This window comes from Coregonus lavaretus, assembly GCF_964263955.1.
Source record: "Coregonus lavaretus genome assembly, contig: HAP1_SCAFFOLD_5271, whole genome shotgun sequence".
Lineage (NCBI taxonomy): Eukaryota > Metazoa > Chordata > Actinopteri > Salmoniformes > Salmonidae > Coregonus > Coregonus lavaretus.
Genome location: NW_028164802.1, coordinates 23,557 through 39,318, shown reverse-complemented (window position 1 = coordinate 39,318; position 15,762 = coordinate 23,557). Strand labels below are relative to the sequence as shown.

Genomic DNA, 15,762 nt, shown 5'->3' with positions numbered 1-15,762 from the left:
ATTAGCTCGTCTCCAATTTACACAATAGGGTGGATGGAAAGTCATTTCTATGCTAATGGTGTTGACAAATGCGTTGTAGACTTTCCATTTGTTGAGAGGATCTAAATTTGTCTCTGATTTGAATTGAACTCTAAATTATCGCTTAATTGGGTTCCACAGTGATTTATTGCGTATACGGTGGAACTCTCATTTATTGTCTTGGGTCTGGGAGCTAACTGGATATTTCTGTCCATCAGTAAACATCCATCTCCTTCCCCCTCCCTCATTTTCTCTGCATGTATTTCTTTCTCTTTCAGTCTCTCTGCTGCATTACCAGGATGACAAAGAGTAGACTATCCCCAGGGTTCTCTCTCTCTCTCTCTCTCTCTCTCTCTCTCTCTCTCTCTCTCTCTCTCTCTCTCTCTCTCTCTCTCTCTCTCTCTCTCTCTCTCTCTCTCTCTCTCTCTCTCTCTCTCTCTCTCTCTCTCTCTCTCTCTCCCTCTCTCTCTCTCTCTCTCTCTCTCTCTCTCTCTCTCTCTCTCTCTCTCTCTCCTCTCTCCTCTCTCTCTCTCACACACACACACACACACACACACTATTATTGAGGCCTCACTAGACAGAAGAGGTAGGCTATACACTGTATTGTTGCCTCTAGCAACCACATCACTCTGTGTCACGCTCCCTTGTCTCTCTTACTCAGACCAACTTCTGTGACATGTGACATGATGTCAGATAATAGCCAATCCTTAGGGCCCAAACAACAGAACAGAACCCAGCTCTGATTTCCACCACCAAAACTGATAGTGAGCCATTAATTTCTCATATGTCACATGTCGATACCCAGTAAGAATGGAGTCTCTGATGGAACTGGGGCACTGACGAGACAGTCTGACAGTTGATTGACAGGTACATGCTGATGGCACAGAGCTTATCGGGGGAAGGAGGGTGGAGCTAGATGTGCGGAATAAGTAATAGACTAGTCATAACTCAAAGTGGAGATTTCACTTTATGCTGACATTGAAAAATGCACTCCATATTTATGTACCAGTATAGATTTAATCTGTTTGGCCAATTGACAATAATGAAATGCAAATCAGGCTCTATTTTTCAGCTGTATTGATAAAATACCAGAGTCTGGCAGAACAGAAGCTATAGATCAATATAGATTGTTACACGAGATAATGAGCCATATGATAGTTCCTTATGGGAGAAAAAAAACAACACCATGTTCAACATTTTCTAAGCACAAGCAATTAATTGCATTTAAACAAATACAGTCGTGGTCAAAAGTTTTGAGAATGACACAAATATTTGCATATACTCCAGAATGTCATGAAGAGTGATCAGATGAATTGCAATTAATTGCAAAGTCCCTATTTGCCATGAAAATGAACTTAATCCCCCAAAAACATTTCCACTGCATTTCAGCCCTGCCACAAAAGGACCAGTTGCCATCATGTCAGTGATTATCTTGTTAACACAGGTGAGAGTGTTGACGAGGACAAGGCTGGAGATCACTCTGTCATGCTGATTGAGTTAGAATAACAGACTGGAAGCTTTAAAAGGAGGGTGGTGCTTGAAATCATTGTTCTTCCTCTGTTAACCATGGTTACCTGCAAGAAAACACGTGCCGTCATCATTGCTTTACACAAAAAGGGCTTCACAGGCAAGGATATTGCTGCTATTAAGATTGCACCTAAATCAACCATTTATCGGCTCATCAAGAACTTCAAGGAGAGAGGTTCAATTGTTGTGAAGAAGGCGTCAGGGTGCCCAAGAAAGTCCAGCAAGTTGATTCAGCTGCGGGATCGGGGCACCACCAGTGCAGCGCTTGCTCAGGAATGGCAGCAGGCAGGTGTGAGTGCATCCGCACGCACAGTAAGGTGATGACTTTTGGAGGAGGGCCTGGTGAAAGCCACTTCTCTCCAGGAAAAACATCAGGGACAGACTGATATTCTGCAAAAGGTACAGGGATTGGACTGCTGAGGACTGGGGTAAAGTCATTTTCTCTGATGAATCCCCTTTCCGATTGTTTGGGGTATCCGGAAAACACCTTGTCCGGAGAAGACAAGGTGAGCGCTACCATCAGTCCTGTGTCATGCCAACAGTAAAGCATCCTGAGACCATTAATGTGTGGGGTTGCTTCTCAGCCAAGGGAGTGGGCTCACTCACAATTTTGCCTAAGAACACAGCCATGAATAAAGAATGGTACCAACACATCCTCCGAGAGCAACTTCTCCCAACCATCCAAGAACAGTTTGGTGACGACCAATGCCTTTTCCAGCATGATGGAGCACCTTGCCATAAGGCAAAAGTGATAACTAAGTGGCTCGGGGAACAAAACATCAACATTTTGGGTTCATGGCCAGGAAACTCCCCAGACCTTAATCCCATTGAGAACTTGTGGTCGATCCTTAAGAAGCGGGTGGACAAACAAAAACCCACAAATTCTGACAAACTCCAAGCATTGATTATGCAAGAATGGGCTGCCATCAGTCAGGATGTGGCCCAGAAGTTAATTGACAGCATGCCAGGGCGGATTGCAGAGGTCTTGAAAAAGAAGGGTCAACACTGCAAATATTGACTCTTTGCATAAACTTAATGTAATTGTCAATAAAAGCCTTTGACATGTATGGTATGCTTGTAATTATACTTCAGTATACCGTAGTAACATCTGACAAAAATATCTCATACCATTGAAGCAGCGAACTTTGTGAAGACCAATACTTGTGTCATTCTCAAAACTTTTGACCATGACTGTAGGGTACCTGATATGGTATAAAAACTCCAGAATATCAATATTGGTGTCAGAGAATGTGTATGTTAGGCTAATCTCTGTGATGCCCAAAACCATGTAAGGATGACCAGATATGTCATCAAACTTGAAGCCTATTTGCCTGAAACTATTCCACAATCTGAGACGGAGTCTATAGGCCTACGAATTTCCTGCTATAGGCTACTGGTTTACCTAGCTACCATATATATTTCTTTATCTATTTTAATTGTAATGCCTGCTGGTGAGGACAACCTGCAGTTAAAATTCAAAGTCCCGATAATAATTTAAAACGAAAGCATCTCTCTCTCTCTCTCTCTCTCTCTCTCTCTCTCTCTCTCTCTCTCTCTCTCTCTCTCTCTCTCTCTCTCTCTCTCTCTCTCTCTCTCTCTCTCTCGGGTGAGTTTATCTCCATCCTCAGCGGACACTGACGTGTTCCTCTAGCAGCATAACAAAGTCTTCCTCTTTTTATCCCCTTTTCCTCCACTCTCTTTCTCTCTCCGTCCATTCCTGTCTTCCCCGTCCCCTTTCTCTCCACATCGCAGTTTACCCTCTTTATGCACCTGCTTCTCACCACTGCCCGACTAGACACCGACTCAACCAGCATCTAGCCCCGGGAATGATACCCTTTCTCCCGGACTACGGTTACAGCGGCCAGTGGATAGGTCTGCGTTTTGGTCTGTTTAAAAGCTATTTGCGGTTTATCGGAAAGGTGGGCTGAAGGCGTGTTAAGAGAGATTACCTGTTGTTTTTAAGGGGTTCGTTTCGTCGCTCTGTCGTTCGAGGGATATGATCCTCTCCACTGAGGAGACTCAGCAAACGGTCCCGACGGGACGCGGACGTGTCTATGTTTTCATAACCCTACACGGGATGAATTTTGAGATTTATGACAGTTTATCGGAGATAGCAAGAAACCAAGTCCTCATGTCTAAAAATCGGTCTTATGTGGTCATTAAAATTGCTTTGGGGAGTGCAAATTGTCGCTGTACGTTCGTGGAATGCTTGGGTGTGATGGAGTGAGTGAGGTAAAGTGAGTGCACGTCTCAGATGTTTATCCCCTAACTTCGGCAAGATGAAATCGCTCTTCTACAGCCGCTTCTTCATCCTCCTGCCCTGGGTCCTCATCGTCATCATCATGATCCATATTGACACGAGGACGTCCGTCCGAAGTCCAGCCCTGGGTCGCGGCGGGGGAGCACAGAGGAAAGACAGAACCAGCCCACCCCGGGCGAACCGCTCCGCTCTCCCGGTAATCTACGCCATCACCCCGACCTATAACCGGCCAGTCCAGAAAGCTGAACTTACCCGGCTCGCTAACACCTTCCGCCAGGTTCCTCGCTTCCACTGGATAGTAGTGGAGGACTCGAGTGTGCGCACGGAGCTGGTGGCGCGCTTTCTCGCCCGCTCGGGGATGCAGTACACACACCTGAACATCTTTACGCCCCGCCGGTTCAAACGGACCGGGATGCCCCGTGCTACTGAGCAGAGGAACACGGCTCTGTCGTGGCTGCGGTCGCATCGCTCCAGGAAGGATGTTGGGGTAGTATTCTTCGCAGACGATGACAACACATACAGCCTGGAACTGTTTGAAGAGGTAATAATAAATCAATGACAGATACATGGCATGTCTTTAACATCAGATAAAAGCTTAGGGACAGTTCGAAATTTACTCGAAAATGCACCAAAATAATAATGATTACCACCACAAATAACTATAGCAACCCTGTGTTTATAAACTTGGATATCGACTTTACCACTTCAGCATGGTTTTGTAGCACAGTAGATGCCACGCAGGGCTAGGGGATAGAAGGTTGCAGGTTCAATGGTTCGCCGACCACCATGGACCACCAGCTCACTCTCCCCATGCCTATCTCATTAGACTATGATCAGTGAAGGCTGCAGACAATGATCAGCTAGGGGGAAATCCGATTTTCAACATATTATCATTATATAAAATAGTGTATATGTAACGAATTTAGCAGCCAACAGGTTTCTGTCCCAATGCACCACACACACAATCAATAAGCAACGCATAACTGCATATGCTACAGACTTCTAGTGCTTCATCATGGTTTGCGTTTTCAACACCACAATCAAATAGAGTGTCAATCTCGAAAAACAGAAAATACATCCCTCCCTACTCAGTATCGAAGGCTTGGCTTGACAATCTCTGAACATCATTAAACATTTTGGTGTTTTGTAACAGATGTCCATTCATCAAATGGCCCCCAGCAGTTTGGATGTTAGAATTATATTAGAGTGGAGTGGATGAACATGTGCAGCTAGGCTACAGGATACTTTTTTAGTAGCCTACCTAATCAGGCTGGTTGTGTTTCTGCCACACATAAAAGGTAATACATTTGAAAAGTGAAATGACAAATACTTTGGCTATATTGAAGCATTAGGTAGGTTCTATGTCTGGGGTCAGCAACTAGGTTTGGCCTAGGGCCAATTTATTTCTGAGCTAATAGTTGGCGGGCCAGAATATAATTAGCATGATAAACTGCCCAATCCATACAGGCCCTCACTACAAATTGAACAAGATTCTAACATATCTGTTTAGATTATAATCAATGACAATAACATAATAATTTCGATCTGATTACACTGATAAAATCATCAATGGCTCTATTAAATTAGTTTTTTATGTCTATTTCTCTGTGCATTGATTGGAGAAAATCAGCTTGCAATCAAGAGAAAATGTATCTCTCAAAGCCTCAACAGAAAGGTGGATAATGAAAATAGGAGTTTCAGGGAAGAATGGACACAGAAATATGCATTCTTACCATATTTCTCCAGTGTCAAACCAGTATATTTTTTGCAACTGTTGTTGTATGCAAATAATTGAATGAATCTAAGCATAGCCTACTTTCAAAAGTTACCTTTCCACCTTGAGACCCGACCGACACAGAAAAATGGAAGCTTCAACTGTCGGCTACTTGTCCGTTGCTTAATTAGGCCTAACCCAACAACAGAAGGTAACAAGTGCTTCCCTAAAAGCTGCCTGGGTTTAAACATATTCTATTTTCAGAAAGTGAATAGCTGATACAGACATAATAGCAGTCATTTTTTGTCTCCTTGAATATAGAAGGCCGTGTCTCAGTCTCAAAATGGCATAGAGATGAAGCAAAGATATCACCATATGCTTCGGAGTCGCATCTTTCGCAGTTATTGTTTCTAACATAAGGCATGTTTCTAGCATAAGGCATCACATAGCTGAGCATCATTATAGAACGCTTTATGTTACTAGGATCCTTTTTACTTATTTATTTTCTAAATATAAAGCTAACAATAGGTAGGCTATCCTTTTTGCCCAGCTTTCTTTAACGAAGGGCATGGCATTCCCTTACCAGAGTCATGTAGATGTCGCTAACCCTCACATAGCCTCCCACCTCAATTCGAGCACTGGTTTTAACCAAACCTTTCACAGACACAGAGATATTTAAGGAGTGCATGCTGACAGTAGGGCTATTGGTGGATTTGGCTACCGACTAAATCTATGGATAGCATAATCGTGTTTGTCAAACAGGTAGGCCTACCTCTCATTTCTTAAATAGGAAGAAATAGGCTCCAACAAAGCCCTCTTGTTGTTAGTGAAGGCAATTGTTGAAATGATTTAGGCCTACTCAAATGACTTTCAGCACCATTTGCTGTCCACCTCCGTTTGATTATGCCGTGGCCGCTGCTACAAAGCTGTCTGCTGCTTACCTTATTAGCTAGTTGACTGTCTCCTGCACGCTCTCTTCTCATGAATTGAAGTTCAAATTTAACTTTTGCATTATTCAGGTGGGGTAACTTTCTGTTGGGACATTACTTTTGGATCATTTTGCATCACGGCTCCGAGATCATTATTATTATTATTTTTAAATTCTTAATAATATGGGGAGGGGGGGCTTTTTATGTATGGTATGATTGCTAGTTAACCCAAAAGTTCGGAATCAGTGACGCGTGCAATGACACACCTGGCCTATCTGCTGCCTATCAGCTATTCCTCTATGTTCTTGTGGATTTATATAGAAATTGGTGCAGATTTTAATGATTTTGTGTGTGGTATGATTGCTAGTTAAGCTATTGGAGATCTGCACAAACCTCTATTGTCACTATGGATGGAGGTCAGGATAGACAGTTGACTGGTAGACTATATTGACCTGTGGTATAGAAAGCACAGAAAAGCATAGTGCATAAGGGAAGTATCAAAACACCTTGATAGGGGAGGCACATGCAAGCAGATGAGAAAATGTGGCTATATGGAAGGAATTATGAAGTAAAACCTGCAAAATGGGGAATGTAAACGAAGGAAAAAATGCACTACCCTCCCCTGTGCCCAATAAAAAAAACACATAACCCTCCCCAAAGCAAAACAAAAGTTTGAAAACCCTCCCCTATTTTGCGAACTGTCCCTTATCAGTTAGCTAATCTAATATAGGGGTCATCAGATAGCCTATGTGTGCATTCAGCCACCAGATATGGAAATGAGGCTGGGGTATCCTGATGGGCTGACTCTGGTCCTTGAGGGCCACTGTGTGTGCAGGCTTTAGTTCCAGCACTGATTCTGGATGGAACAAAAACCTGCACTTAACAGAGTACATTTCACATTTCAAGTTCCTTGGTGTCCACATCACCAACAAACTATCATGGTCCAAACACACCAAGACAGTCGTGAAGAGGGCACGACAACACCTTTTCCCCCTCAGGAGACTGAAAATATATGGCATGGGTCCCCAGATCCTCAAAACGTTCTACAGCTGCACCATCGAGAGCATCCTGACCGGTTGCATCACCGCCTGGTATGGCAACTGCTTGGCATCCGACCGTAAGGCGCTACAGAGGGTAGTGTGTACGGCCTAGTACATCACTGGGGCCAAGCTTCCTGTCATCCAGGACCTATATACTAGGCGGTGTCAGAGGAAGGCCCAACAAATGGTCAAAGACTCCAGTCACCCAAGTTATAGACTGTTCTCTCTGCTACCACACGGCAATCGGTACCGGAGCGCCAAGTCTAGGTCCAAAAGGCTCCTTAACAACTTCTACCCCCAAGCCATAAGACTGCTGAACAATTAATAAAATGGCCACCCGGACTATTTAAATTTGTTTTTACACTGCTGCTACTCTCTGTTTATTATCTATGCATAGTCACTTTACCCCTACCTACATATACAAATGACCTCGACTAACCTGTACCCCTGCACATTGACTCGGTACCGGTACCCCCTGTATATAGCCTCGTTATTGTTATTTTATTGTGTTACTTTTTATTTTATTTTTTACTTTAGTTTATTTAGTAAATATTTTCTTAACTCTATTTCTTGAACTGCATTGTTGGTTAAGGGCATGTACGTAAGCATTTCACGGTAAGGTCTACACCTGTTGTATTCTGCGCATGTGACAAATCCAATTTGATTTGATTTGATTTGATTTGCATATCACTTGTTTTGAGTGAGTCGTCTCTGTGGCTGTGTAATCTTCAATATAATTTCCTGTTGAAATAACCTGATCGACAGCAGGGGCTCGTCTCTCATTGATTGCTCCGGAGATAGGAAACACATGGGTTTTGCATTGTGTGTGTGTGTGTGTGGGGAAGGAAAGAGGAGCATTGTGCCCTCATCACCCAGTGACAACTTCAGATACGATGTGATTCACACAAGGCCGCCTCAAACAATCACATAGCCTACTCTAACCCCCTGCCATGTCACCAGTTCAACTGAGAATCAGGGGCAGTATGTATCAAGCAAGCATCTCAGAGCAGGAGTGCTGATTTCTCCAGTTCTCCAATGGGATAGTATGAAGTTGCCGCTGGACACTGTTATAATACCCTTTACGGTTTGGGGAGATGATCCTAAATCTGTGCCTAATGACAAAGTCTACCCGCCAGGGCCGACTCTAACATTTAGGGGTCTCTAAGCATATATTTGTTAGTCGCCCCCTCTTGACGGCGAAGGGGGGAAAATGAAGTTTTTGAGTTCATTTCTGGCAATTCTACATATTTTGCCTTGGGGTGCAGAGTAAATGTTGCGGTTTTAAAGCAAGTTTTCTGCAATTCTATACATTTTGCCATGGGGCAGTGAGAAGATTTAGCAATTTTATAACTAATTTCATGCAATTCTACTAATTTTGCCATGGGGCAGAGAGAAAATGTTGCAGTTTTACAGCTAATTTCCTGCAATTCTGCACATTTTGCCATAGGGTGGAGAGCAAATGTTGCAGTTTTTAAGCTAATTTCCTGCAATTCTACACATTTTGCCATGACTTATGCCAGGTTAATATGATATCTGAGTGAGAGTGACTAACAAAATCAATGGGGGCACCGTGTAGGTCAGGGCCCTTGAGCATGTGCCTTCGTGCCCGGTCGATAATTCGACCATGATTACTAAAAGTTTAGATAGCTGACTAGACTAACTTACCAATGTAAAAAATGTTAGCTGACATTAGTTAATTGAGTGACTGTCAGTGACTGACATAACAAGAGAAAAACTGCTGACGCACAACCAAATTTAGAAATTGCACTTGTTCTACTATTCTAACTCTCAACAGTAAGCTGAGACACCGACTGAGTTCCTATATATACACAGTATACAGTATATGTAAGGGATAATCAACGAGGGGCTATGCGATCTCTGGAAAATAATCAACGATGTGGAAGGTGTGTTCCACAACGCACCAGCGGAGTGGAACAAAACTTTCCATGGAGTTGCATTCTTTTCCAGAGGACGCATAGAGCCCCGAGTTGATTACCCTTTCATACCATGGCTATAATTTAGCATATTTACCGCTATAAATGTGTTCTTTTGCAGGTTGAAATGTGTTCAACAACCACTGAAGTAGCTAGCAAGTTTACTAGATAGTGACAGTAGTTGCCTTGGTAACCAAACAAACAGACTGCCAAACCATCAGTCCTAGCTTGCTATTATGAAAATCGAATTCAACAATGTCAATAATGTTTTCAATTCGACTTTTGCTTTCAAAAGCAGCTCAAACATAGAACATGTAAGAATAAACTATAGCCATTGAATTCTACCGTGCAAATATACCATGCGCTATAGGGAATTATACAACGGGTGGGTCTAATCCTGAATGCTGATTGGTTAAAACCGCATTCCAGCCAGTGCACCACCTGCTAAATCTAGACCTAGACCTTATATAGACAATGTGTGTGCCTTTCCAAATCATGTCCAATCAATTGAATTTACCACAGGTGGACACCAATCAATTTGTAGAAACATTTCAAGGATGATCAATGGAAACAGGATGCACCTGAGCTCAATTTCGAGTCTTATAGCAAAGGGTCTGAATACTTATGTAAATAAGGTATATATATTTATTTTGTTCATTTGCAAAAATGGCTAAAAACCAGTTTTCGCTTTGTCATTATGGGGTATTGTGTGTAGATTGATGATGATATATTTAGAATAAGGCTGTAACGTAACAAAATGTGGAAAAAGGGAAGGGATCTGAATACGTTCCGAACACACTGTATACAGTGAGGGAAAAAAGTATTTGATCCCCTGCTGATTTTGTACGTTTGCCCACTGACAAAGAAATTATCAGTCTATAATTTTAATGGTAGGTTTATTTGAACAGTGAGAGACAGAATAACAACAAAAAAATCCAGAAAAAACGCATGTCAAAAATGTTATAAATTGATTTGCATTTTAATGAGGGAAATTTTTGTCCCTGACATCCTTGGAGAGCTCTTTGGTCTTGGCCATGGTGGAGAGTTTGGAATCTGATTGATTGATTGCTTCTGTGGACAGGTGTCTTTTATACAGGTAACAAGCTGAGATTAGGAGCACTCCCTTTAAGAGTGTGCTCCTAATCTCAGCTTGTTATCTGTATAAAAGACACCTGGGAGCCAGAAATCTTTCTGATTGAGAGGGGGTCGAATACTTATTTCCCTCATTAAAATGCAAATCAATTTATAACATTTTTGACATGCGTATTTCTGGATTTTGTTGTTGTTGTTCTGTCTCTCACTGTTCACAGCAATCCTCATGAAGCTGGTTGAGAGAATTCCAAGAGTGTGCAAAGCTGTCATCAAGGCAAAGGGTGGCTACTTCGAAGAATCTAAAATCTAAAATATATTTTGATTTGTTTAACTCGTTTTTGCCATATATTATCTTAAAGTTCACATGTCTATATATACAGTATACACATTCTAAATGTCACTGATTTATTACATGGAACTGTAGATGAGAACGAATGAACGCTAAATCTGATTAAACGCATCATATGCAAATAACTAATATAATAAATACAATGTGTTAGAGATTGATCTTTTGATTGGCCCACATAATGCAATATTTATCGTTAAAAAGGTGTGGATGTGAGGTGAGGGTAATGATGATGAGGATCACACCAACTCAGAGACCAATCCCTGGAGCCCGCCGGTGGTACAGACAGGAAGTATCTCACTTCTTATCAGGTGCAGACACAACACCTGCACAAGTTTCCATTCCAAACATCAGAGGAAACTGAAACAAGAAGAGGAGTAACACATCGTGAAGCCATCTGTTACAGACAGCTAAGGCAAAAGTTCCAATCTGGAAGGAGAGTGAATGTCAGTCTCACACACATAGGCAGCCAGGCGCGCACACACACACACAGATCTGTGCCATTATCTGAGCCATTACTGTAACACATAAAGCACACACACACACATGCTGTGATACTGGTACAGACACACAATTCCCCGATCTCAACCACATTGAGATGGTTTGGGATGAATTGGACCGCAGAGTGAAGGAAAAGAATTCCAGGTGAAGCTGGTTGAGAGAATGCCAAGAGTGTGCAAAGCTGTCATCAAGGCAAAGGGTGGCTATTTGAAGAATCTCAAATATAAAATATATTTTGATTTGTTTAACACTTTTTTGGTTACTACATGATTCCATATGTGTTATTTCATAGTTTTGATGTCTTCACTATTATTCTACAATGTAGAAAATAGTAAAAAGAAAGAAAAATCCTTGATTGAGTAGGTGTGTCCAAACTTTTGACTGGTACTGCATATTTAAGCAATAATGCCTGAGGGGGTGTGGTATATGGCCAATATACCACAGCTAAGGGCTGTTCTTAAGCACAACGCAACGCGGAGTGCCTGGATACAGCTCTTAGCCGTGGTATATTGCCATATACAACAAACCCCCGAGGTGCCTTATTGCTATTATAAACTGGTTACCAACGTAATTAGAGTAGTACAAATAAATATTTTGTCATACCCGTGGTATACTTTATTTTTTTATTTTTTTATTTTATCTTTATTTATCTAGGCAAGTTAGTTAAGAACAAATTCTTATTTACAATGACGGCCTACACCGGCCAAACCCAGACGACGCTGGGCCAATTGTGCGCCGCCCTATGGGACTCCCAATCACGGCCCGTTGTGATACAGCCTGGAATCGAACTGGGGGGTCTGTAGTGACGCCTCAAGCACTGAGATGCAGTGCACCACTCGGGAGCCCATACGGTCTAATATACCACGGCTGTCGGCCAATCAGCACTCATGGCTTGAACCACCCAGTTTATAATGGCATGTACCACACCCCCTCAGGCCTTATTGCTTAAATAATGCACTGTATATTTGCACGATATAATTCAATGGCTATAGTTCATTTTTATGTTTGAGATGCTTTTGAAAGCAAATGTCGAATTGAAAACAGTATTGGTATTGTTTTCATAATAGCAAGCTAGGACTGATGGTTTGGCTAGCTAAACTAGCACGTCTGTTTGTTTGGTTACCACGTCAACTACCGTAGCTATCTAATAAGCTTGCTAGCTACTTCAGTGGATGTTGAACACATTTCTAGAGGCAAATGTGTTTAATTATAGCCATGATAATCAGCTCGGGGATCTATGCATTTTCTGGAAAATAATGCAACTCCATGAATGGTCATTATTTTCCATAGAATGCATAGCCCTCATTTGATTATCCCTTACATAATTAATAACAGCCTATCTTCAATTCCCTCACAATATCACCACATTTAAATTACTGTGACTTAGTGAGTGAGCGATGTTACTAGACTTACTGATTTTAGAGTAGGTATTTGATCATCCTAGATGTGATGAAACAACACCCCAAAAGAGATTCCGTTCGAAATAGGGGAGGGTTGTCTAACTTTTTTGTGTGGTTTTTCATTGGGCACAGGTGGGGTAGTTTGTTTTTTCCCTGGTTTACGTTCACTTTTTTGCAGGTTTTACTGTATATTTTCTTCCATTCTAGTCACATTTCCTAATCTGCTTGCATGCACCTCCCCTATATCAAGGTGTTTTTGTACTTCCCTTATGCACTACACTTTTCTGCACGTTTACTATTACTATACCACAGGTCAATAGTCTACCAGTGTGTCTATCCTGCCCTCTATCCACCATTCATAGTGACAATAGAAGTAGGTGGATCGTTTGTCCAGACCTGAAATAAGCTAACTAGCAATCATACCACATATAAAAAATAATTCAAAGGTGCACCAATTTTCAATATGAATCCACACAAGAACAAATAGGAATAGCTGATAGGCAGCTGAGAGGCCAGGTGTGTCATTGTGCATGAAAAAACAGTGAGACACACAGCTCAAAAAGCTCCCCTATTGATCTTGTTTAGGGACAATACAATTATCCTACCTAGACTACCCTAACGCCACAATGCAATGAATAATTGCATTTTTGTTTTCAAGTGGGTACAACATTCTACTCTAGGCTGCAGTGAAAATGTCATTTATATAATGGTGCAAAAGCCCTGTGATTTGAATGTTTCATTCCATTCATTCCATTTTGATCAGTTGTGGATCTACTTTCGACATTTATAAGGTCTAGAAAGGGACAGTAGCAGGCCAGTCTGGCTGTATTTTTACTTCTGATAATGAGAAGCTCTGTCTGTTGCGGATCATCATTCTCCCAAGTCGTCCTATAATAATGTGGCCACATTTGCTCCCAGCAGGCCTAGTTATTCAGGAAAGCTTAACGCACACTCTGCCTCCTCTCCAATCCGCAGCTATTCCTCATGCACCTATAACCTAATGCTTCAATATAGCCTAAATATTTGTAATTTAACTTAAAAAATGTATTACCTGTTATATGTGCCATAAACACAACCAGTCACAATGTTTTAATCTGATTAGGCTACTTCAAAAGTCCTGTAGCCTATCTGTGCACATTCGATTTGTGGTAAATTCTTCCGATGGCATCAATAAGTGCATCGACTGTTGGCCCCCCCACAGTGACTGTACATACCCCAACCAGAAGCCATGGATTACAGGCAACATCCGCACTGAGCTAAAGGATAGAGCTGCCGCTTTCAAGGAGCGGGACTCTAACCCGGAAGCTTATAAGAAATCCCGCAATTGTCACGCTCGTCGGGAACAGAGGAGGACCAAGGCGCAGCGTTGCAGGCAAACATACTCTTTATTTAGCGATATATTGATAAAATAAACAAAACGATAACGTGACAGTTCACGGTCTAACACAAACCAACTAGAAACAAGATCCCACAACTACTGTGGGAAAACAGCCTGTTTAAATGTGGTTCCCAATCAGAGACAACCAGCCACAGCTGACACTCGTTGCCTCTGATTGAGAACCACACTGGCCAACATAGAAATGAACCAACTAGAACTACAACACAAATCTACACACCCTGGCTCAACATAACAGTGTCCCCAGAGCCAGGGCGTGACAGTACCCCCCCCTAAAGGCGCGGACTCCGACCGCGTCAACTAAATACCACAGGGGAGGGACCGGGTGGGCACTCCGCCTTGGCGGCGGATCCGGCTCCGGGCCTGATCTCCACTCCCTCTCCAACCCCCCAAAGTACCCCTGGTCCGGTCTGGCCCCGCTGACCGGAGCTGGACTGCACACTGGTGGAGCGGATTGCTCTAGCTCCGGCGTGAAGCAGCTGACCGGTGCCGGACCAGGCACCGGTGGAACAGGCACGGGCCGTGCCGGACTGACGACGCGTACCATAGGCTTGGTGCGGGGAGCAGGAGCGGGCCGGACTGGACTGGCGACGCACACCACTGGCTTGGTGTGGGGAACAGGCACGGGCCGTGCCGGACTGACGACGCACACCACTGGCTTGGTGTGGGGAGCAGGAGCGGACCGGACCGGACTGGCGACGCACACCACTGGCTTGGTGTGGGGAGCAGGCACGGGCCGTGCCGGACTGACGACGCACACCACTGGCTTGGTGTGGGGAGCAGGAGCGGGCCGGACCGGGCTGGCGACGCACACCACTGGCTTGGTGTGGGGAACAGGCACGGGCCGTGCCGGACTGACGACGCACACCACTGGCTTGGTGTGGGGAGCAGGAGCGGGCCGGACCGGGCTGGCGACGCACACCACTGGCTTGGTGTGGGGAACAGGCACGGGCCGTGCCGGACTGACGACGCACACCACTGGCTTGATGCAAGGAACAGGAACAGGCCGGACCGTACTGGGGACACACACAACTGGCCCTATGCAGGGATCAGGAACGGGCCGGACCGGACTGGTAACACACCCCAGTACCTCTCGCCGTGCCTCTACACCTTCCTTCCCCTCTTCGACCAGTGGCCCCCGTAACCTGGCGGCCTCCTCTGCCAACCCGCTGGGCTGCTCTGTCGCGGTCTCCTGCTGCCCCGTCGTCCACGGCGTTAGCCCCCCCTAAAAATGTTATGGGCTTCACTCCTACCCGTGGACCAGGTCTCCATACTTTTTGCCAGCCTTTCGCCCTTCTGCTTCCACGTCAAGCCCCTCTCTTCCTCACATGGCTTGACCCAGTCGAGGAGGCGAAGGAGATCCGCTAGAGATCTCTCAGGCGATGGCTACTGGACTTGCTGCTTGGTCCAGTCTTGGTGGGATCTTCTGTCACGCTCGTCGGGAACAGAGGAGGACCAAGGTGCAGCGTTGCAGGCAAACATACTCTTTATTTAGCGATATATTGACAAAATAAACAAAACGATAACGTGACAGTTCACGGTCTAACACAAACCAACTAGAAACAAGATCCCACAACTACTGTGGGAAAACAGCCTGTTTAAATG

The 15,762-nt window shown here is 43.8% G+C and overlaps 1 protein-coding gene across 1 annotated transcript in view; it reads left to right on the top strand.

Moving 5' to 3' along the window:
• Positions 1-3,824: 3,824 nt before the first annotated feature.
• LOC311116607 (galactosylgalactosylxylosylprotein 3-beta-glucuronosyltransferase 2-like) overlaps positions 3,825-15,762 on the top strand; it is a gene marked incomplete at both ends in the record, with an annotated part of 34,351 nt that continues 22,413 nt past the window's right edge. The window contains one exon of the mRNA XM_084191672.1: positions 3,825-4,346. Within this exon, the coding sequence (XP_084047798.1) occupies positions 3,825-4,346 (522 nt within the window). The remainder of the gene's footprint in view (positions 4,347-15,762) is intronic.